The 21,972-nt window shown below is 40.9% G+C and overlaps 1 protein-coding gene across 1 annotated transcript; it reads left to right on the forward strand.

Moving 5' to 3' along the window:
• The first annotated feature begins 506 nt into the window (after window positions 1-506).
• Window positions 507-21,856, forward strand: LOC140369031 (ubiquitin domain-containing protein 1-like). Its single transcript, XM_072456239.1, has 4 exons — window positions 507-955; window positions 17,266-17,493; window positions 18,324-18,481; window positions 19,672-21,856. Exons 1-4 carry the CDS (start codon window positions 877-879, stop codon window positions 19,945-19,947), a joined length of 741 nt encoding a protein of 246 aa, XP_072312340.1. The 5' UTR covers window positions 507-876; the 3' UTR covers window positions 19,948-21,856.
• The last annotated feature ends 116 nt before the right edge of the window (window positions 21,857-21,972 follow it).

The following is a 21,972-nucleotide window of genomic DNA, read 5'->3' on the forward strand; positions in this document are numbered from 1 at the left end:
ACGAATTAAATAAATATGGATAAATAGCAGAAACGTAGCATATAGATAGCGTCTGATGTTTTTTAAGATTTAGCGGCGTTTAATTTAACGTCACTGTGCGCATGCGGTAACAAAGGTTGCGCCTATCGATAAAAAATGTATCATAAAATAAAATAATTTATGGAAATATTGACAAAACAACTCTGTATTCAATACTTGACTTCAAATACTTGAAATAATATTAATGTATTGCTTTATTTTTCTCTCTTCAAAGTGTTGCCTTCAAGTGTAGTCGGAATTTCAATGTATTAAAAAATACTGTATTAAACGAATTAAATATGGCTAAAAGGGAATGAAAAAATCTTGTGTTTTCTGAAATATTACGATTTCCTCGAAGACGTTAATCTCGCCGTTTTTTACCGCATATTGCCTTATTTAACCCCATGAACAGAATTTGCACACCTGCAGGGTCGTTATACGCATGCGTTAACAAAAGTTCGGTAGCGTTAGCTCGTACGCTAAGGCTAATAGTCAGTCACCTTTTCCCAACATCAGAGAGAGGGATGTAGTTTGTGAGATTGACGCACAAACCTCGCTAGAAACAGGCAAGAAACCCGAGTGGCACGCCGAAGACTGCGGGGAGATGCCACTGCACACTCACGGGAGCCAAGTAAAACGTGACGGTATTGAGAAGTATCTTAGATCGCGGGGAAGTTTGTTTTCACTGATGTTGTAACGGTTGGCTTAGCTCACTGTTAGCCTGTTAGCAGCAGCAGCAGCAGCCCGACCTCTCTAGTCTCCACTTCACCGAACCGATCCACCTCCTCTGCCGCGGCGATGATCGGTGCCCTGTTGAGCTAGTGACCCCGCCGGGAGACGAGCCCCTGCCTGCTGATCATGGGAGGCTGTGTGGGGAGATACTTGGACGGTTGGGACGATACGCCGAGTCGAGGCTCGTCAAGAAACGGACGCGGAGGTAAGAGCACGGTACAGGCGCAGTAGCATGTGCATTTAGTGTAAGTGGTGGAGAGGCTACATGGAAATAACGTAATGACAGAGGCCCACGGTTTAAACTATTGTAAACTACACAAGACTGCTTAATGACAGACTGTGTTACGGGTGATGCCCAGTCTCATCAAGTTACTAACTTGATTTGCTCAACATTTGCATAAAAGAACAGCAAGAGTGCAGTCTAGTATTGTTAAATGTGAGCTTGACTTGTTTGAAATCGACGTTAGTTGTCGACTCTTTAATAAAAATGTAATGTGATATTTTAACCGAATAAAAGGTTAAAATATTGTTACTAAGTATTTACCTTTTATTTAACCAGGAAAGTCTTAATGGGATTACCCTCAAATAATACAGAATATGTACAAAGTGTATTATTGATGAAAATCAGCAATTGTTCATTATTGTTTTGACTTTTGATTCATTAATGCCGCTGTCTGTGTTATAAAAAGTCTTTTGGAATTTGTTTTAGTGTTTGTGTAGTTCTGTTAATGACTGCGATTATCAAACCACATTTGCAATTACTGTTAAATCCACATGATTCAAATTAATTGTTGCAGCCCTAAACCAACATTTACGTGTGTAACAGACGAGTAACTGCAGTTCTATGAATCATGGATGACCGCCAGAGACAAGACAGTCAGAAGGGATGAAATAGAACTTTGTAGTTTTTAATGTGCAGGTTTACGTGTATATCCAGTGTTTTGTTTTCATCTAGCATCTATATTTAAAATACAAACTTTCTCAGGGGCACAATAAATATTTTTGCACAAGTTGTATTCTATAACTTCCACTAAATACTACATTTTAATTTATTAATATATTTCTTTGGGTCACGTCTCTTTTGTGTTTGTCCCATCATCAGAAAAGCCTCTAATTCAATCTTCACCCGAGACAAGTACACATACTGTCATGATGTCTCTTATTGGCAAGATATCAGCTATTGATATTGATTGAAAATAATAAATCCATACTGGACAGTTCAGACCATCCCTCTTTAGTCACTTCTACATCCAACCCTTTGCCAGCCCTGCCCTGAAACATTGTGTGGCTGGTTGCAAAAGGAATCGTTCATTCTTCAAATAAAAAACAACACACTGCAGGTTAACCTCGTCCTTGAATAAATGTATAAAATGTACATTATGTTCTGGCCTGGATCAAAACTCAATCTGTTTGGCACAAATGATCTATGCATTTTAACACTCCAAACATTGGTTCTTTTTAATTTTTTATTCTGCTTTGAAAAATCTGGAGAATTTTCGGCACAATTGTCTGTCTCTTGTTCTATTTATGGTGCGCACCTAAAGCAGTTCACCCATCCCACACTCGGCCACAAATTGCAGTCAGATTCTCTACCTGACTCTGCCATCCACTGCAACAATACCAAACAATTTGCAGCCTCCCTCTTTGTCCCGCAAAAGCAATCATGTCTGGTAAAGCACGGTCTTAAATGTGGGATTACAGTCAGGTTTGGTGGTGGCCCATTTCTCATGTGGCTTTAAAGACTGTAGTGGGTTTTACTCCCGACTGGCACCAATGCATTGTGGTTATGCTGATTCCCTTAGATTCCTCTGTCAGTTGTCCTCAGTATGGACTTTACTATAGCCTATATTTGACCTGGACTCTGAATTCACACCGAAAACAACATATTTCATTCTTTGTAATTGGACATTCATTCGGTAGTTTTCTTGTCTGGTTATTCTTATAAAGGACATTTGTCTACATTTTATCCTTTTAGGTATGGCTGTGCAGTTGTTGAATGATAATGATCAGCTTGTTTGTTTGTTTTTTAATTCCACAGCCAATTCTCTGTCAGTGAAAGCATGTGGTTTGTAGCAGAGTTCATGTCTTGTTTGTGTCGATGGAAATTAATGTTGAAAGCCATTTTTATTTGTTTTTAATCAGACCGAATAAAATTGAATTGCAAATTAGGATTGATCAATATGAGCATAACCCTTCCTTTTTTTCATATCGCCCAGCCCTATTTTTCAAACCTACAGTCATTGAGAATAATGCTGAATTTTAGTAGTCTTACTGTATTATTTTTACTACTAGATTTACATTGGAAAAAAAAAAAACAATCTCTCTTAATTTTGTTAATTTGTCCTTTTGTGTAATTTACAATTTTTATATGTTCATTAAAAAAAGCTATCAGAAATAAGTTGTAATAAGTGCAGATAAAATTATCCAGTCACTCCCAAAACTCTGGTCAACTCACTCACTAAAAAATGTGGCCAATTAAAGGTGGTATGGACGATTTTTTTCAGCAAATTTTTATCATATTTCCTCGTGGCGTGGATAAATCATTTGTCCTGCCACGTATCAATCATAAAACGCACCTATCGCTCACCTGCAGCCGCGTCAGACTCGTCCCCAGTTTCCGCGTGCCTAAGCGCATGGATCTATCATAATATAGTTCCCTCAGTGTACGGGGCAAAATGAAGACGGAGAAAGACAGTTCGAGCTGACGCAGAAGTGGACAGAAATCTACGGGAGACGAGAGATGCGATGCGCTCCGTTGCGCTAATAAACAAACGCACGTGTGTGTTGTATCAGTCCTCACGGGGATGTGCGCATGCGCACTTCTGCCTGCGTTCTCAAATCACCGAAAAATCGACAGTGGATTATGGAGAGAGAGTCCCCGGGTGATTTTGTAATGACACGTTGGGGAAATGCTCTTCACTTTATTGTCCACAGTAAACGCGCAGGATCATAGACTTTAAACAAGTGTCTACGTTTCATTTGGTTGATTATAGCCCTTTCTCATATGCGTCCACTGTTGGAAATGTCACTCTTTCCTCTTTAGGGATTTTAATTGAGTAATTTTTGAATTGTCATATCAGCTCAGGACTTTTTATTTGAGAGGTCAATCTGAGGTTTGGAGTTCAGACTTTGGGGGAAGATTTTTGACTTTTCGTGTTCAAGAAATGATCATTGACAGACCTTTTCTATTCGTTTTTAGAAGAAAAAAAAAGGATTCTCTTCAATGTTTACATTTTAAAAGCATCAATAAGAATGAACTATTTCAGAACCTGTTTTTACAGATCTAAACTACAGGGTTAGCAGTTTTTATGTAGAATAAGACGAGATATTTTGTTGTTGAGGGAGAAAAATGTGCCTTTGCAATTTGCTTGTTGAGTCTAGAGATGTTGCAATATCAAGTTTTAGTGTTACAATTATTGAGGAAAAATTATCACAATTTAATGATTGTTCATGATTATTGAGACTAAACAACAGTGAAATCTTTCATTAGGCCCGAGCGCCACAAGCTGGCGAGAGGCCTATTAATCTCGTAAGGCCGTGCAAAGCACGGCTGCGAAAGTGCGCACGTAGTGCGCACGAAATCGAGCGTGAAGCGCTCGCCCACTTCCAAACACTCACTAACGCACTCCTCCACTCACGCACGCTCCGTGCATACTAATTAGTAGTAGGAAAATGGAACATTACCGTTGTAAACGGGCGAAGCGCACTAAACGAGCACTTTACATTTATATTACCCATATAAAGCACTCATTTGCCCTAAGTATCTCACAAATACGTTCCCCATCTCTTGCATGTTCCGTGCATATAAGCATGTAATACAAAAAATTAACATTATTACTGTATAGAGGGCCAAAAACACAAAGTGGGCGGAGCCCACTCAAAATTAACGAAAGTACCCGTCAGTGACCAGGGACCCACACCATGAGGTAGGAAAGCGCGAGCGCTTTCCTACCTCATAGTTTATGATATTTGAAAAATGGGAAACATTGTTTTCGCATCGGAATACTATTCTTTCTTTCTTCTTTCTTTCTTCTCGGGACCAACCCCCCTATTTTTCACCCAGTGAACATTGACGAAAAGTCACAAAAATTTGCACACCTCTAAAAATCGTGCCTCTCTACATTCTTGCTATTTCCCTTTTCTAAAATAAAAAAAAATGTGCGCGTCAGCGCCCCCCAAATGTACCAAAAATGCATTGAGAGATGGGAAATGACCCCAAAAAAATCTGATCGTAGAATCATGAAATTTGGCGCAGAGGTAGATGGTGACAAGAGAAGTAAAAATTATTACTACGGCAACGCCGTCCGCCCAACCAAATGTCGGCCATATTGCTTCAAAAATGGCTAAACATGACTTCGGAGTTTTTCCAAATGTCGTACTTTTATGAACTCCTCCCAGGGCGTTAGCTCTAAAAAGCTGAAATTTGGTGAAAATGCTACTGAGGAGTGGGACATCAAAAGTTATTCAAATTACATTGATACCTCTCACGGTCTCTGAGCGGCGAAGCCGCAAACTGTAGCAATAATTTCAGAAATCTCCCAAATTTTACATTTCTGCCGTTAGCGCAGATAAAGTCCGAATTGCGTCAAATTAGAATCAGTTGTTAAACTCTTTGCCCTAAACCTACTTGAAGTGAAATAAATTAATTTGGAGCCACAGCGCCCCCTACAGATTTTATATGGAGGTTAAATGTTTAGTTTTGCGAAATTATATGAAATTTGACACAAAACTCAATTTTAGTATCCCCATCAAAAAAGTCAATGAGACCCATGTCATAATTGTTATGGCGTTGCCGTAACGATGACCGAAACCTTCCATGTTATTCCAATGGAAAAATCGCCAGAACATGTTTACACTTTAGACTTTCACAAACTCCTCCCAGGGCGTTAGCCCTATTAACCTGAAATTTGGTGAGACTCATCTTCAGGGGTGGACCATCAAAAGTTATCCACATTTTTATTCAAAAAGTCACGGTGTCTGTGTGGCAAAGCCGCACATTTTGCCAAGAATTCAAAATAAAATAGCTTTTTGAATGGTAAAACAAAGGGGAGAAGATGTGACAGCGTCACAGATTCAGCAGTAGGCGTAATAAAAGGACAATTTGGGCGCGTTAGCGCCCCCTCCTCTTGCGGCGTGGCGGCGGTGTGGCGGCGGCGTGGCGAGGGCCGATCATTGCCGCTTGCGGCTATATTTTTCTTTCATTCTCATTGTTATTGTCAACATATTGCTATTCCTCACGTTTGTGACCAGCTTTACGAAATTGGATTATAGATTATCATTTCTGCTATTAAACTATATATTTTTTGGTTCTTACGATTATATTGTGACCTGAATAATCGCGATTGTCAATTTACCTAATAATCTTGACATCCCTAATTTTGCGCCCATTCAAATTTAAATCTATTGCGATTAAGTTTGCAACCCTAATTCTAAATGCAAACAGCGCTGACTCTCCCTCTGACTCTATATCTTACTTTTAGTTTCACAGTTTCATTAAGGTGTCAGTCTCTGGGTTTTTCGAGGATTTCCCACAGACGCTCCGGTCAAAGGCTGTGGAAAGGGGACATGTCCGGGCTTGCCGCGCTACGTCACCGGCTTCTATAATGGAGCTCATTCTGCCTTAATTCCCACCCACGTGTGTGTGTGTGAAATGCTAATGAACTTGTCCTTCGCTATATTACGTAGTTATATGCTTTTATAGACACTAAAAAGTTGCAAAATTCGTTTTAGAGTTGCAATTATCATGAAATATCACGATTTTACAATTATTCACAATTATCAGGGGGGAAAAAGAAACATTCATATTGTATTTTTTTCTTTTGTTAAAACAGAGATCAATGTGTTTACTTACTCGGTTACCCGCCACGAGTCCGAAGGTTCACTGGTCCGAAGGTTCACTGGTCCGAAGGTTCACTGGTCCGAAGGTTCACTGGTCCGAAGGTTCACTGGTCCGAAGGTTCACTGGTCCGAAGGTTCACTGGTCCGAAGGTTCACTGGTCCGAAGGTTCACTGGTCCGAAGGTTCGCTAGTCCGAAAGTTCCTCATAGGCTAAAGTGAAGGTGCATTGGCATCGGGATGTAGTCTGTAAAATGCGCACGAAGCACGAAGACACGCGCTGGGGCTCGTCACAACGTTTAATGTACCAGCTGCTCACAGGAGGCACCACAAGTTGTACTGTGTATATAAAAATAACAAGGGAACATCTCAAATCCTCCGCTTTATGCCCTCATTTGATCATAAGAAAAATGCGTGAACAGAATCCTCCGTTCTATGCCTTCATTTGATCAAAGTATAGAAATGATATATGTGTATATAAATACGCGTGATCCGATCACCGTAGGATTGGTAGTCAAAAAGGAAATTCAGCTGGCCAAGACGGGAGTGTCTACAGAGCGCGCGGCCGAAACTGCTGGGCTATTTGAGTTAATTAATTCATTAATAATACGATAAGGAGCTCAGGCTATGCACAGAAACAAGTCGGTTATGGAAAATACGTGAGTTTAATCATAAAAAGTGCATCAACACTAGAAAAGTCCAAAAAGCAGTGTGTGGGGCAAAGGGAGGCGAGTAGAGCCCGCTGCACGGAGACACAGCTTTGGTGAGGAGAGCCGCGAGTAGAGCCCGCTGCGCAGACTCACACCTTCGGACTCGTGAACCTTCGGACCAGTAAACCTTCGGACTCGTGGGCAGCCACCACTTACTCTGCGGAGAACAAATGTACGTAAAAGAGATCACTTATCCTTGTTGGACAAAGGTGTACCAATAGTTGTATGTAGGATATAAAGGTTTTTATTAGCAATTACAGCTGCAAAGATTTGGTGCTATTACTAAATGACCAATCTATGCGATGAAAGTTTTTATTTATAAGGGATAAAGTATAAGGGATATTCCAAATAAAAATATGCACTACGAGAATAAAATCTTATGAAGAAGAATTTTATGAGAATAAAGTCTAAGTCAGAAAAAAAAGATTACATTTTTTTAATATTAAGAGAATTATAGTGTAATGAATAATACATTTTAAAGATTTAAGACTGACATCAAATCTTTCTAAAGTGACGCAGAAACACGGTTCACTTTCAGCCCCACAGCCAAGTTGCAAATGGCGCTTGGCTTGTATTAAAAGTTAGCATAGTTAGCCCGTGTCCTTCTGGTTAATGGCTTGTGCATGGGGCTCTGGTCCTGAGCACTGGGCAGGACACTGAGCGCTCAGAGCCACAGCCACAGCAGGAGAGGGAGTCTTGGATGATGGAGATTTCACCAATAATCTGCTCCCTGCTACCGTTCATGTGAGATATTTGTGTTTTTCAACACCGCACTATGGGCTTGTGGAGTCGTGCACACTGCGCAGCCAGTGCACCTCTAGTGTAAACTACCAGTTTAAGCTCTGCGTATTGGGCTAACTTATAAACTTTTTGAGACAAACAGTGCGTAGTCAAAGGATGCTCTTAGTCCTTTGTGGAGTAAGGTAAGAACTTAATTTGTGTTTGTTTTTGGCAAATCTATGTAAAATTATATTCTCTGGTGTTGGGTGCACGTGTGGCTCTTGCTGTATGTGTTGTGGGATTTACAAATATTCCATGGCCATTTGTAAGCACTATGTGAAAGGAGAGATTGAGCGAAATAAAAAATAATTATTTGGGGCGATGCAACAGTTTGTGAATGTAACAAGAGAGGTGCTGCTAAACTGCAGTGGCGATCTGTCTTGTAATCGGCGCACATGTAGGACATCATTTTAAAGGCCAGAACATCTATTGGAGGCTTATATGTTGGCCCAAGCCTCATAAAAGCCCATTCTTTTGCGTCCTGGCCGACGTGGCCAAGTGATTGCGTATTTATTAGCAATTATAGCTGTAAAGTTTTGTTGCTATTGCTAAATTACCAGTGAATCCGGAATAAGGTGAATATCAGAATTTGTATGAGACAACATGGTACTTATTTGTTTCTTTTAGCCTTTTAGCTGCATCTATATAAACTGGGGCAAGAAAGCAGAAGACAGGTTTGGGGTAAAAGACTAGAGTTGGGTTGTTAAGCGCAGTCAGATTTCTTTATGCATGTAAACGTAGTGACTTTAATTGTCAAGTACTCTTCTAGTGTAAATTCTAAAAGTAAATTCAACATTCTATAACTTGTAAGATTCAGTAACCTGACTCTAATCCACATAGCAGCAAATTCAGTTCAGTTGAGGTGAATGACCCACGCTCCATATGGGAAGTGTAAAGCTTAAGCATCAAGTACTTGCAGTATTTCACCAGGAATTAGCCTGGCCTTGTGGTAATCATCTAATATTGAATTAACTCAAAGCCGACAGCAAGTTACAGCCAGATACTCACTGTTAAGACCTTTTACCTTTATACCTACACTGGACACATGTTCCTCTCTCTAAGCTACTGCTAACCTAAATTAAACTAATAAGGATAAAATAACACCACAAACTGAACTAACCTGTTAACGGAAACACTCGACTGGGCTTTCAGTGTACTTTTACCAAGTTTTCTACATTATTGACCATATCCTGCCCAATTTTCCCTCTTTTCCAACGTGATCGCCACTGCCTTTGTAATCGCACTTCCGGTCCAGTCGGAATTCCGTTGGTTTAAATTGGGAACGAGGGAAAAGTCTCGCCGCTAAAACATGCTATAAAGTAGATTAATGTGAGTAAAACGTCCGATGTCCATGTCAATAATGCACCGATTCCCTGGGCGGCCAAAAAACTGCTTTTTAGTCTGTGTGGAACAAATTTTCTCTCGAGGTCGGCAGCAATATGTTCACTAATACAACCAGAAGGATTATATCGTATTGCGACGCCAACACAGGCTTTCGGAATAAGGATAATATGTAAGTTTATTCATGTTAGCCTTTAGCTTTTGGACAAAAACCTTTTATGAACATATACAAAACATATATTCATGTCCCATTGTCCTATTATCTCAAACATTGAACTTGTTTACTACACTCCTTATCTCTCATTGCAGAATGCTGAACTCTGCATTTGCGATAAGAAGCGTCCGCCCGAGTACATGTCGTTTTTCATGTTATGGACGCAGACAGAAACGTTATCCACTTTCTTCTCACTAATATGCCTCGACAAATCTAAAGTTACTGCAGTTGCCTCATGAGCTGGCTGTGAGAACGGCTATTAAAGGCTTTACAGGTCCAAATCTCCATTGTGGTCTTGACTCGATCCCAGCTGTGTTTTGGGCCGCTCCGTTTCCTTTTCGCTCATGCACCTCGTCGTCATATGGCAACGCCGTTTACGAGCCCGCCGTCATGAAACGCCCTGCTGTTGCGTCATTGGTCTGAAATGCATGGCTTCATGTCTAGAATCAAAATGTCTTATGTAACTTACATTTTTTAAACTCCCAATGGACTCAACTATTTGGTAAGGAGGAATAAAATACATGGGTTTCTCGAGGTTGTCTGCAAGTCCAAACACAAGATGAAATGCAAATAATTCAAACAAGACATTTTAGGAGCATGTGATCAATATGAGCGATTGTCTTGCTAATGTGTTTGAGTTTTGATAAAAAGTTTGAGTGTGAAAAATATTTGATTAATGCTAGCTTGAAATGAGGGACTTGGTCAGATTGTGTTAAAACAAAGCTTAGATTAAAGATGGGTGGCAAAGTTAATTGTAATTGTGCTTTCAAGATGTCGTCGGCTGTTAGTATCTTAATTTATTCAGACACTATTGATAAAAAAATAAACTATTTTTTAAAAAGAATTACGCTCTTTTGCTGCTGCCGTCTTTTTGCCTTCACCTAACCCGGAAATGTGACGTCACTCCGGGAGATAGCTAGCCAACACGGAGGATATTTACACTGAAGTGGACAGCGATAGCAACAAAAATGCGAGTGAATCCTCGTCAAGTGAGAGGATTTCAACGGATGACGAACAGCATCCAGTTGAACATGTTTGAGCCTGATGCCTCGTCGGACGATGAAAATGGAGAGGATGAGAATGATGAGACGAGAATGAGATGGCGACTGGACATCGACAGACTTTCTGAATGGTGCGTGTTAAACTGGAATATTTCCCATGAAATTATGTGAAATGATGATGAGGTCCCTTACTGTATTAGTTCGAAACTGCAAATTACTAGTCAAACTGACCTGAAAACAGCAGTTGAGAACGTGCCGGTGGCTCGATTCAATTTAATTTCAAATCCATTCAACTTCCTGGTATAATTATTACAACCAGTAATATGCATAAAGTGACCACTCTCCCCGTCAACAACAGCAGCAGCCATCATGCACACAGCGTCAGACAGACGCATACGGAGGCTACGAAAGCACAAACAACTGCCTTGATGTGAAAATATCTTGCAACTTACTTTTTCGCATATCCAAGTCGATACATTCTCCATTCTGGAGCCCAGACACTACATTTCCTGTGTCGCAGTGATGACACCCTGTCTCTAACTGCGCGTCTCTTAGTACGAACAAATCGTGTCCAAAGATGTTGTTGACCCTTCCGTTTGGGCCACTCAAAGAGCCCTCTTCCCTCTTAAGAGCAGTGCATTGCTACACAGCTCCCTGTCATTGCAGAAAACGGCAAGATTCGTTGTATAAAACTGTTGTCACTGATATGACCGCAGTCGAAGCATTCGGTTACCAAGGCAGTTGCTATGGCGCGTTCTTTGGTTTGGCGGAATGAACTCATACTTTTGTTTTGTCATTGGTTAAAACTAACCGTCCAGACTTTGTTGTGAAAAAATTAAAGCTATATTCCACTTATTAACCGACGTTGCAGCTCATCTTTAAAGTCTAACTTGAGTAACCGCTTCAGACAGTGCAGTGCCTCCAGTGACCTGAAGGGTATCAATGGAGCTCGGGGTCAGACATTGGAAAAACAACCAAACAACAACAAATTATCACGGAAGTCCGCCATGTTTGTGTACCAGTAATACATCCTCAGAGATCCATTACCAAACTCTATTGGCAAAAAAAGTGACGAAAGAGACATGGAACAACTCCATAAGCTGCAGAGTCACTACTGGTAAATACATTCATCATACTATAGAGTCCAAACGTAAACCAAGACTTAAACCTGAATGTGAACTGATTTTAAACTTATTAACTTTAATATTCATAAAGTTTTGAGTTTGTAAAGTTGAAGAGCGAATTAAGATTTTCGCTGTTGTTTGGTCACCAATCGTTAGCTCAACATGTTCATCAGGTTAATAAAGTTTGTATGACAGGTTTTTACGATCATCATTTTTTTTTTTTTTTACTTTATTTGGTGTGTTTATGTTTTACATATAAATTATGGGTATTTGTGGTACAGTATGTGACATCACACTAGGTACACTCATTCCAGACAAGGTTTATGCATAAATGACAAATAAACCAGGTTTTTGACATTCTAAACCTTATTCAACAAAATAAACCTGCTCTAATATATTTTAATTTTTCAAAATGAAAAAAAAGTTGTGCCATTAGATGAGTTTTTTTTTCTCAGTGTCCAACCTTTCATAAGCACTTGTCCAAGTAGGGACACGACCGCATTTGGCCAACCTCTACTAAATCCAAAAACCTTGTCTTTTTTAGGTTAACCTTGTTGCTTTAATAATGTTACAAAAGGAACTGTTATGTTTTTGTGCAATGAACAAAAGCGCAGCTAGCAGTAAATGCTAATTGTTAAGAAACACTGGTTGCTGCTTCTTTTAAACTGTCAGCGGATTCATACATGGAAAACATTACACTAATAACACTGAATAATAAATCTAAAATAATTACAAAGCACAGACTGGAATTTATTATTGCGTGGTATTTATTGTAAGCTTCAAAACAACTTCATAAATGATACCTTATCACAGTCGTATTTACTTAAATTTGTTTGTTTCAATGTGTCTTGTTTGTTCCTTGTCTTGAAGGAACTTTTTTTGTTTTTTCTGAAAGTACCCAATCTGGCCCAAGTGCTAACCCTACACCACCTTTAGCCATCCGAGTGCCTATAAATAATTACGCAAAGAAAAACAAACCTTTTCAGTGTCCCATTTCCATTCCATTGTCTGGCATTCTTTGTACGGCACTAAATTATAGACATGCTAATACAGAGCTTCTCAAAGTGTGGGGCACGCCCATTTGGGGGGGAGCAGAGCCGTGCCAAAAAGCGCCCAGTGCCAACACAGGGTTAATTTCTAAATACGAGAGCGCAGCAGAAGAGTAGGTCAGCCAGCCTCTGTGACCCTCACACAAGTTTGCCTCTGTGCCTCCCCTGTCCCACCCCTGTCCCTCCCCTGTCCTGCCCCAGTCTCACCCCAGTCTCTCCCCAAATGTATGGAAAACATTTATGCTAATTATAATTCTGTAATGAGCTAGTAACAGTGATTAACGGCAAAATGGTAATTATTCTTTATTTGTTTTGACTTTATTCTTTCATGCGACGACGTAATTCCTGTGCATTTGATTCTTTTCTGCTTTGTGCTCATGGGCTTTGAAGAAAAAGGCAAAAACTACAGAAGACGTACAACTACAGTAGGTAGTTCCATTTGGCTGCCAATCGCCATTAAAAGCAACACATCAACGACGTCCCGGCTCCTGTTGATGTTAGCTTGCATGGCAAGCTTAGAGGAGTCGCTGGGAGGGCACCGCAGTTTGCCGTTCAAGCGATCATCGATAAGCACTCAGGTGATGTGTTTATTTGTACCGACGGGTCTGGGGATCCTGAGAGTGGGCGTACTGGCGCCGCTTGTTTTGTGCCTGACCTGGGGCTGGCGGTCAGGAAGAGGTTGACAGATCGCCTTTCTGTTTTCACGTCGGAACTTGTGGCGATGCGGTTGGCGTTGGAATGGGCGGAATCTGCTTTGCAGTGTTGCGGCATTGTGGTGGCCTCTGACGGCCTTTCTGCATTGCAAAGCATTAAATCTGGGAGATCGGATTGCAGACAGGATGTGTTGAATGGCATCTTCTGTCTGATGCTCTCCCTGTCCAGGAAGGATGTGGGGGTTTCCTTCGTTTGGGTCCCTGCGCATGTGGGGGTGGATGGTGACGAAATGGCTGATGCACTGGCTAAACGTTCCCTTCGGCGGCCATCAATTGATGTGGCGGTTGAGTTGGGCAAGTCTGAAATCAAGCCCGTTATCAAGAGTCATGTAGTCTGCCTTTGGCAGGAATTTTGGAGCCACTGTGTTGCTGGACGGCATCTCTATCACATACGGGGTGGTGTGGGTCCTTGCGGGTCTATGGGCGGGAGCGCGTGGGAGGAAGGGGCCTTCGCCCGCATGGGGATTGGCCATGCTGGACTCAATTGGTCACTGAGTAGGATGGGCAAACATCCGACCGGTCTGTGTGGTCGCTGTCGGGTGCCGGAGACTGTCGAGCATGTGCTGATTTGCTGTGAGGCTTGTGATGGGGAGGGGGCCGGGTTGGCCTTGTGGTTTCGGAGTAATGGGCGGGAGTTCAGTCTGCGGAGCGTTCTGGCGATCCAGTCACAGGGTTTGTGTCAGGCTGTGGTTGCTTACTTATGTAGCACAGGGCTGGGTAAACGTTTATAGAGGTGGGGGGTGTTGGAGACTGAGCCGAGGATGAGGAGCAAGAGGATGTTCTGGCGCGCTTGGACTTCGTGGGCCTAGAAACGCCAAAGTGATGGAAGAAGGACTTCTAACTGAACGTCAAAGAGGGCGAGGAAGGTGAAAAAGAGTCTCCCTGGAATAAAGCCGGTTGGTCTCTGACACAACAACTATTCTAGTCACAAAAACACATCATGACCTCATGGGCTTTGTACGCCAAAGCAATGGGAGGAGTACTTTTACGGACTACGACAGAGTCTGAGGACTACGAAACGTCTGAGGAATAAAGTCTGGCGGTAATGCAACACTCGGATGCCAACCGCCATACAACAACGACAACGACAACGACAACGACAACAAGCGTCGCGTAGAAAACGGTCTGTGTGTGACGTCGTGGACCTGCGGTGGTAAAAGTGATCTACAGTGACGAGAAGTAACGCAAGTACGCCGGAAGAAGTTTGAGAAGCTCTGTGCTAATATATAGGTCGTCTTTTTATAGCGTAAACCGTGTAAAACGTTGAGCCTAGATAAGGTTACACTCTCTTCACACATATCACACATTCTCGATCAGAGCCTAATTTTAGCCCGGGACGAGAGGAGCCGGGTGGGATGACAGTGAACATTCTTCATTGCGGTCGCTCTCTTTATAGACATGAAAACATGAATGTGGATATGATTACGAAGCGCCCGAGCATTCTCTGTGGTCCGCTTAGACATAATGATATCGCCGTTGATGTTTTCATTAGTGAGGATGTAGGCACCGCTAGTGTCTCCGTGCAACAGGAAGTGTGGGGCATTGTCGCGTAGGATTAGTTTGTTCTAGTCTAAACATGTGGGTTATTTGGTGTGTATGGTTCTGTGAGAATCAGTAAGTGTGGGTGTGCTTCCTTATTTCTGCAAGTTCCAATGCCATGGTGATTTTATGCAGCCCATCTTGATCCTGTTTTTCAGCAGCAGTGCTAAACATTACCTGCTTCAACGCTTTAACAACATGGTATCATAAATGAGAATAACAATTAAGTCACATACCAGTGTTCTCGCTGGGCTGAGGTTGAAGGATGGCGGTGGGACAAACCGTGGAAGGCGTCAGCGAGAAGTGCTTGACATTTTTTCTGTGATCTTAATATGGTATTGGGATTACCGTGCGAGCGCCATGGTACTTTTTGCTCGCAGCGCTCGCCCGGTGATCTTAAAGGTTGAATGGACGTGGCGTGGACTGCCGATTAGTCCTGCCACATATCAATCATAAAACGCACCTATCGCTCACCTGCAGCCGCGTGCGGTTCGTCCCCACGTTTCCGCGTGCCTAAGCGCATGGATCTATCATAATATAGTTCCCTCAGTGTACGGGGCAAAATGAAGACGGAGAAAGACAGTTCGAGCTGACGCAGAAGTGGACAGAAATCTACGGGAGACGAGAGATGCGATGCGCTCCGTTGCGCTAATAAACAAACGCACGTGTGTGTTGTATCAGTCCACACGGGGGAGTGCGCATGCGCACTTCCGCCTGCGTTCTCAAATCGCCGAAAAATCGTCCACACCGCCTTTAATACCTGGCAGTATCTTTTGAGCATGGCGGTGACCAGCCAAAGCATGGCGGCCCGCCATGCTAAAACCTCTCAGCGAGAAAACTGACATACAGTAAAAGACTGTCATATAACTCAAATTAATTCAAACAAAGGGAATAAACTGGGGTGACAAGGTTGCATGACTCCAAATAACCGGCACGTAATAATTGAGAGAATATTGGTACCAGTTTTTTCAGCTCTGCTTTGAGACATGCCTTTTGTAGCTAAATGCAAATTAGTTCTACAGCAAATGAAAGGATGGCTTTTATCATTACGTTATTTAGTGTGTAACTATCTTTATTTTATATATTTTAACATGTACTGCAGAGTGATGTCACCTGTAACACATATCAAAATGGCCTTTTATGTTTATAGTTTTAAGTAACAGGATATTAAACTAAACTGGTGCATGTTCAAAGTATTTCAGAAAAGTGATTTTACAAAAATGGGAATATACCGTACTTAAGTCGCACCAGCCAAAAAATACATAAAGAAGAGAAAACGTATATAAGTCGCATATTTTGAGGGAAATTTATTTGATGAAATCCAGGACTAAGAACAGAAATTTCATCTTGAAATGCAATTTAAAATAACATTAGAGAACATGGTGAATAGGTGTACGTATGCTAACGTAACACCTTCAGCTACATGACGCATAGACAACAAACTGTAACAAACTGTTGTAAGTGTCTGATATGTAAACATAACATTTTAACAGTTATTCAGATAACTATAGCATAAAGAACATGCTTTACCAAAGCATCAGTACTACCCCAAATCCCTAAATCCATTGGTGTCACTTCTAAACAACTTCGAAAACTCCGGAGGTAGAGGAAGTGCCGATTCTACTTCGCTTAAAACCTAGCGCACCCTCTTGCGGTTGTCAGTGTGAAAATAATCACATGTGAAATGCGGTAGCCAGTATGAAAATAAAAAATAATATCACTTAAGTCGCTCCGGAGTATAAGTTGCACCCTGGCCAAACTATAAGTTATAGTCCGGCAAATACGGTAATTATTATTTCTTTTAAACCGTAGCTTGAATCCTGAACCCCAGAGCTCGTCCTGGAGCATAATGACAGATGTAACGTCTTTTTTAAATACAGTATCTGATTTTTCATGTCACATGGCAGGACACACATTGGATTACAGGATCACATTTCTGATATATTTTTTATTATTTAAAGAAGAAATGAACATGTTCTTTTTTGTAAATACTTTATGCCGACACCAATATTAACTGTCTGACATGGATAACTCTTCAAAAAATGTCACATTTGCGCATTTGTTATGTCAAATTTTAGAGGAAGAAAACTGTTATTTAGAAAGTTATTTCAAGTGCAAACCAATGAACATCGATGTCAAGTACAAGTTACAAACATTTGTTTTGCAGTGTCAGACTAAATGATGAGACAAAAATTCTCTTGTGTCTTAGGCCGCAATGAACCACTGCGCAAGGAGCGTCCCAAATGGAAGAGTGACTACCCGATGACTGAGGGCCAGCTGCGCAGCAAGCGGGACGAGTACTGGGACACCGCTCCAGCCTTCGAAGGCCGTAAGGAGATCTGGGACGCTCTGAAGGGTGCCACTGAAGCCCTGGAGAACAACGACCACGATCTCGCCCAGGCCTTCGTGGACGGAGCCAGCATCACACTGCCCCACGGTGAGTACTTTGCAGGGGTTACGCCATGTGGAATCAATCCAAAAGTGTGACACAGTAATAGAGGTTTGATCTGGAAGGTCCTAAATTCATATCTGAGTGGAGAGGTGGTTTAAAAGTAATCTAAAGTACTGAGTCATGCATAATACAGGGTGCCTGATATCCAAAATACACCGTCTAGAGCCAAACTGAAGCCGAACCGTGCGCTTAGATTTGTTTATTTCAGTGATGCATCTTATCTTATCTTAAACAGATGGTCATTGGTCATGTAATATTTAAAATCAAACTTCTCTCACCTCAGAGTAAGGGTTAAGTGCTTTACTCATTCTTTTGTCAAAATCGGCAACGTTTTTCAGTCGCCCATGATATTTTTTGACGTTTTTTATTTTCTCATAAGCAGACCATGTGTGTTTTGATACGGACAGACCATGTGTGTTCCTGATTGGCCAAACCACCTGTCATCATTGCCATCTAAAATCAGGGAGATGACTGCTGCTCTATACGATCTGTATAGAGATAATATTCTGGACTTTCCAAGCAATAATATAGGATTTTAACATTTTAAATCAAACCAATAGCCAAAAGTAAGTTTCACATGCAATAATATCTATTAGCTGCTCTTCTACGGCCAAACTTATTATTATATTTACATTTTTGATGTCTTTAAATAATACACACAACAATAAAATAAACAGTCCTTGAATGCGTGAATTTAATTGTTTGTGAAAAGTCTGTACTTTCAAAGTAGATGCTTGGAGTACTTGAAGTACATAGTTCTTGCTTTTCATTCATTTTTGGCCTTCACATGATTTGATTGCGGCGTTTCCCTGAAGGTTCTTTGACGGAGTGTTACGACGAGCTGGGGAACCGTTACCTGCTGCCCGCATACTGCCTGGCCCCTCCCGTCAACATGATCTCCGAGCGCGGCGACGACGAGCCCAGCGTCAGCCCCGAGCCCCCCGCCGCCCCCAAGAAGGAGTTCCTGCTCAAGGTACCGCCCCCAGTGCCGTTTTACTTAAGTACATTTTAGGGAAATTCCTGATGTTGAACAAGATGCAAATTTACTCTCAACACCAACGCCACTAAAATGTACTCTACCGGCAGCAGTACTTGTACTCGTAATGTTTTAATTCATTAATACAGTTATACAGTTGCGTGAAAGACGTGTATAGAGATGATTAGGAGTGAAACAATAACTTTTATGATTTTAAATAATGGAGTACAAGTACATGTTTAAAATCTACTCAAAGAAGTATAATTACCCCCTAATAAGTATTAGGGTGGTGTTAGTATACGTGCAAATCTGCTGTGCAGCTCTGGTTCATTGGTTTGCACGTTTGTTTTATAACCAAACAGACATAATACAAGCACGTTTTGTTTTAATAAATGTTTACTGACTGAGGACTGGCTTCAACTTTATGCGGACACTACAGGCTGTGATTAGATGTGGATTTTACGCAGACGCTTAAAGTGTTTTTGGGTTGATATAATTTGCAGCTCTGGACCCGTACATTTAGAAGTATGATAAAACCTCAGTGCTGTTTGTTGGGTGCGTGTAGGAGTGCTTCATGCGTGTGTTGTCCTAGGTAATGCAAGCATGTCGCAATGTCGCAGCTACGTTTGTCTTGTTTCAGTCCAATTGATTGTATCCAAGACGTGAATATGGACATGGAGAGGTCGTGAGCACATGCGTGGTTTGGGGAGAGTCGATCCCTCTTATCGACAAGCCCGGGTTCACATGTACTTTGGACAATCGATTTAAATAGGACGAGGCCTCTTATCTGGTTTTCCTGGCCTGTGTTTGTGTCTGGAATAGCCACTAGAGGGTGCACTAGAGCTGACTACATGGAGCGTTCTACTGCTCAATCTGCAACAAGATGACCAGTTTAGTGACAATACTCTACGACACAATTCTAATATTGGCTTAATTTAGTTCTGTTCACATTTTGGGCCTTCTTTAGCTAGTTTCCTGGTTAGTGTTTTGGCCTCCTTTACCGCTAATAGTCCTCTTAAACACAGTATAGATCTGGTGGTATTTGGAAGGCCAAACGTTTTCTTAAGTGCTACTTGGTATGAAACGTTTGCAAACCTCTGCTCTAGTCTAATCGACAACACAATTGGCCAATATCTGAAACGATTGCTATCCCCTCACATCTCCCTACCCTCTTTTACCCCCTGCAGGTGCGGCTGTCCACGGGGAAGGACTTGAAGCTGAGCGCCAGCATGGCCGACACCATCGGCCTGTTGAAGAAGCAGCTCCACACCGAGGAGGACATCGACATCGCCTACCAGCGCTGGTTCTTCTCTGGCAAGCTGCTCACGGACAAGACGCGACTGCAGGACACCAAGATCCAGAAGGACTTTGTCATCCAGGTCATCGTGAACCCGCAGGCCCTCGATTCTCCCAAACTGTCCACCATTGCTCCACAATCAGATGGTGACATGCTGGAAAACTAGGGATATGAACTCAAGTGCTGCTTTGAACTAGAAAGTCTCTATTTTTCTAAGATTTGCTGCACACTATCTGAAGATTTTGGCCTCTTGTCAGAACTTTGCATTCAAAAATAAAAGTGCCAACAGAAGAATCTTATCTGTGAATTGGAACACTTACAAAACAACTACATTTCTGTCCAAGGACATTACAGGCCTCTACGATGACACTTTGTGTTTAAAGAGGAAACGAGCTTTTTTGCACATTTGATGAAACTTGTGGTAGTTTGTGTGCCTTCTGTTATCATAAAAGGGTCCTAAAACATTAGTTTGTCATTAATCTTTGTGTATTTTTAGTTGTCTAATCCAAACCCAACTTGATTTTGAATATCCTGACCTATTTTGAGTAAGAAAGTTAACTTTATACATTTAAGTAGCTGGTAAAGATAAGACTGTTTCCCTTTCCTTCCATTTATTGTAACTAAAGATAACTCCTTTATGCACAGTAGTATTGCACCTATGAATGTAATCTACAATTCCCTCACCAGCTTTTGTGTAAGAGTTACAAAATCTCTGCTTATCAACACATACAAAAACTCAAATCGATCCTTTAAAACACAGGGACATTGCAATTCATTCATAAAGGATACATAAGGTTTGCTTGTTCAGTGTTTAAAAGAATATATATTATGTACAATTGTTACGAAACATTTATTCTTTGTATGTCAGTCAAAAGTCTTGTCACATATTTTCCTTCTCACGATTCTTGCTTTCCATACACTTATTTGAATCGTATGCAAACTTGAATAAGCCTGTTTGTTTTTTTAAATGTGCAATACAATAGACCTCAGATTTAGTGTTCTTGACAGGTTTATCCACTTTTCAATGTTGCTGGAGTGAAAATGTGTGAGGGAATACAGGTTCAAATCATATAATCACTTCTTGTTCTTTGGCCTTAAAAGTTATGTTCTGTTTTTATAGTGAAATATTATAATATTAAAAACGAGTATATTCAACATTTTCATTTTTCCAGCGTATGTTAGGATGTCTGTGTAAACCCTCAGTCATCCAGGAGTGTTCATTGTAGAAAAAGATTCAGTTGTCATCTGGACACATTTCGACTCATCCAAGAGTCATTCTCAATCTGCGGATCGAGTCTGGGAACTCAGATCTTTATCCTACTCTGATTAGGCCTCTTCTTTGTGTCCTAGAAGAAGCCCTGTGAGGGTCCAGATGACTACAGTGAATCTTTTTCTTCTAATAGGACGTATAAATCTATCGGCTATTGTCAAAGTAATCATATAAGATCTTGGTCCAGAAACGTTACTGCTTAATAATGATGTAACTTTGGCAATTGTTTTGGTATAAAGGCTGATAATATGCATTTAATAGATTTTTCAACATTTATTCATCATTGTTTGGAGCTTTTTCTGTCTGTTTCAGTACAACAAAATTCATTCAAATTATACTTTTGTGTCTCGTGTCTGATCTGCTCTTGGTTTGTTGTGTTGTTCATTTCTCTTAAAGGCCCAAGCTGCTGGATGTTTGTTCAAATATAAACACTAAAAGGGACATCAACATTTCTTCTTTTGTATTTACTTTGACTTTTACAGTTCATATTGCTGTTTTCTGTTATGTGTCACTAAAATCAAATTACTAGATGTGTTCAAAGAGATTTATTGTTGCCTTTTGAGATATCGTTTCCCAGAATCTTACAGTACAAGCCATACCAAAATGCATAAATATCCAGAGAATTTCCTAAAAGGACCGTATTTAGATAAACCAGAGATATTTTTGGACAGAACTAAAACTAGAGAGTAAAAAAAAATGTAGATAAATTATATCACAGTTTTACAAGCAGTTGTTGCGATTGTCCTCTTGATTTCATTTTCGACTATGTTTTAAGCTGTGGAATAAAATTGTTTTATTACAAAATTGAATGCCTTATTTTTTTATTGTCTCGTGGATTTCAAAATGCTAGACCTATTATTAGATTATAGCACTATGTACATTTTCTGGTGGAAAGTCCAGCCCCTGCTTGGAAATTGTGTT

This window comes from Eucyclogobius newberryi, unplaced genomic scaffold (genome assembly GCF_026437365.1).
Source record: "Eucyclogobius newberryi isolate DKJ021-1_F unplaced genomic scaffold, fEucNew1.0.hap1 SCAF_20, whole genome shotgun sequence".
NCBI classification, from domain to species: Eukaryota; Metazoa; Chordata; class Actinopteri; order Gobiiformes; family Gobiidae; genus Eucyclogobius; species Eucyclogobius newberryi.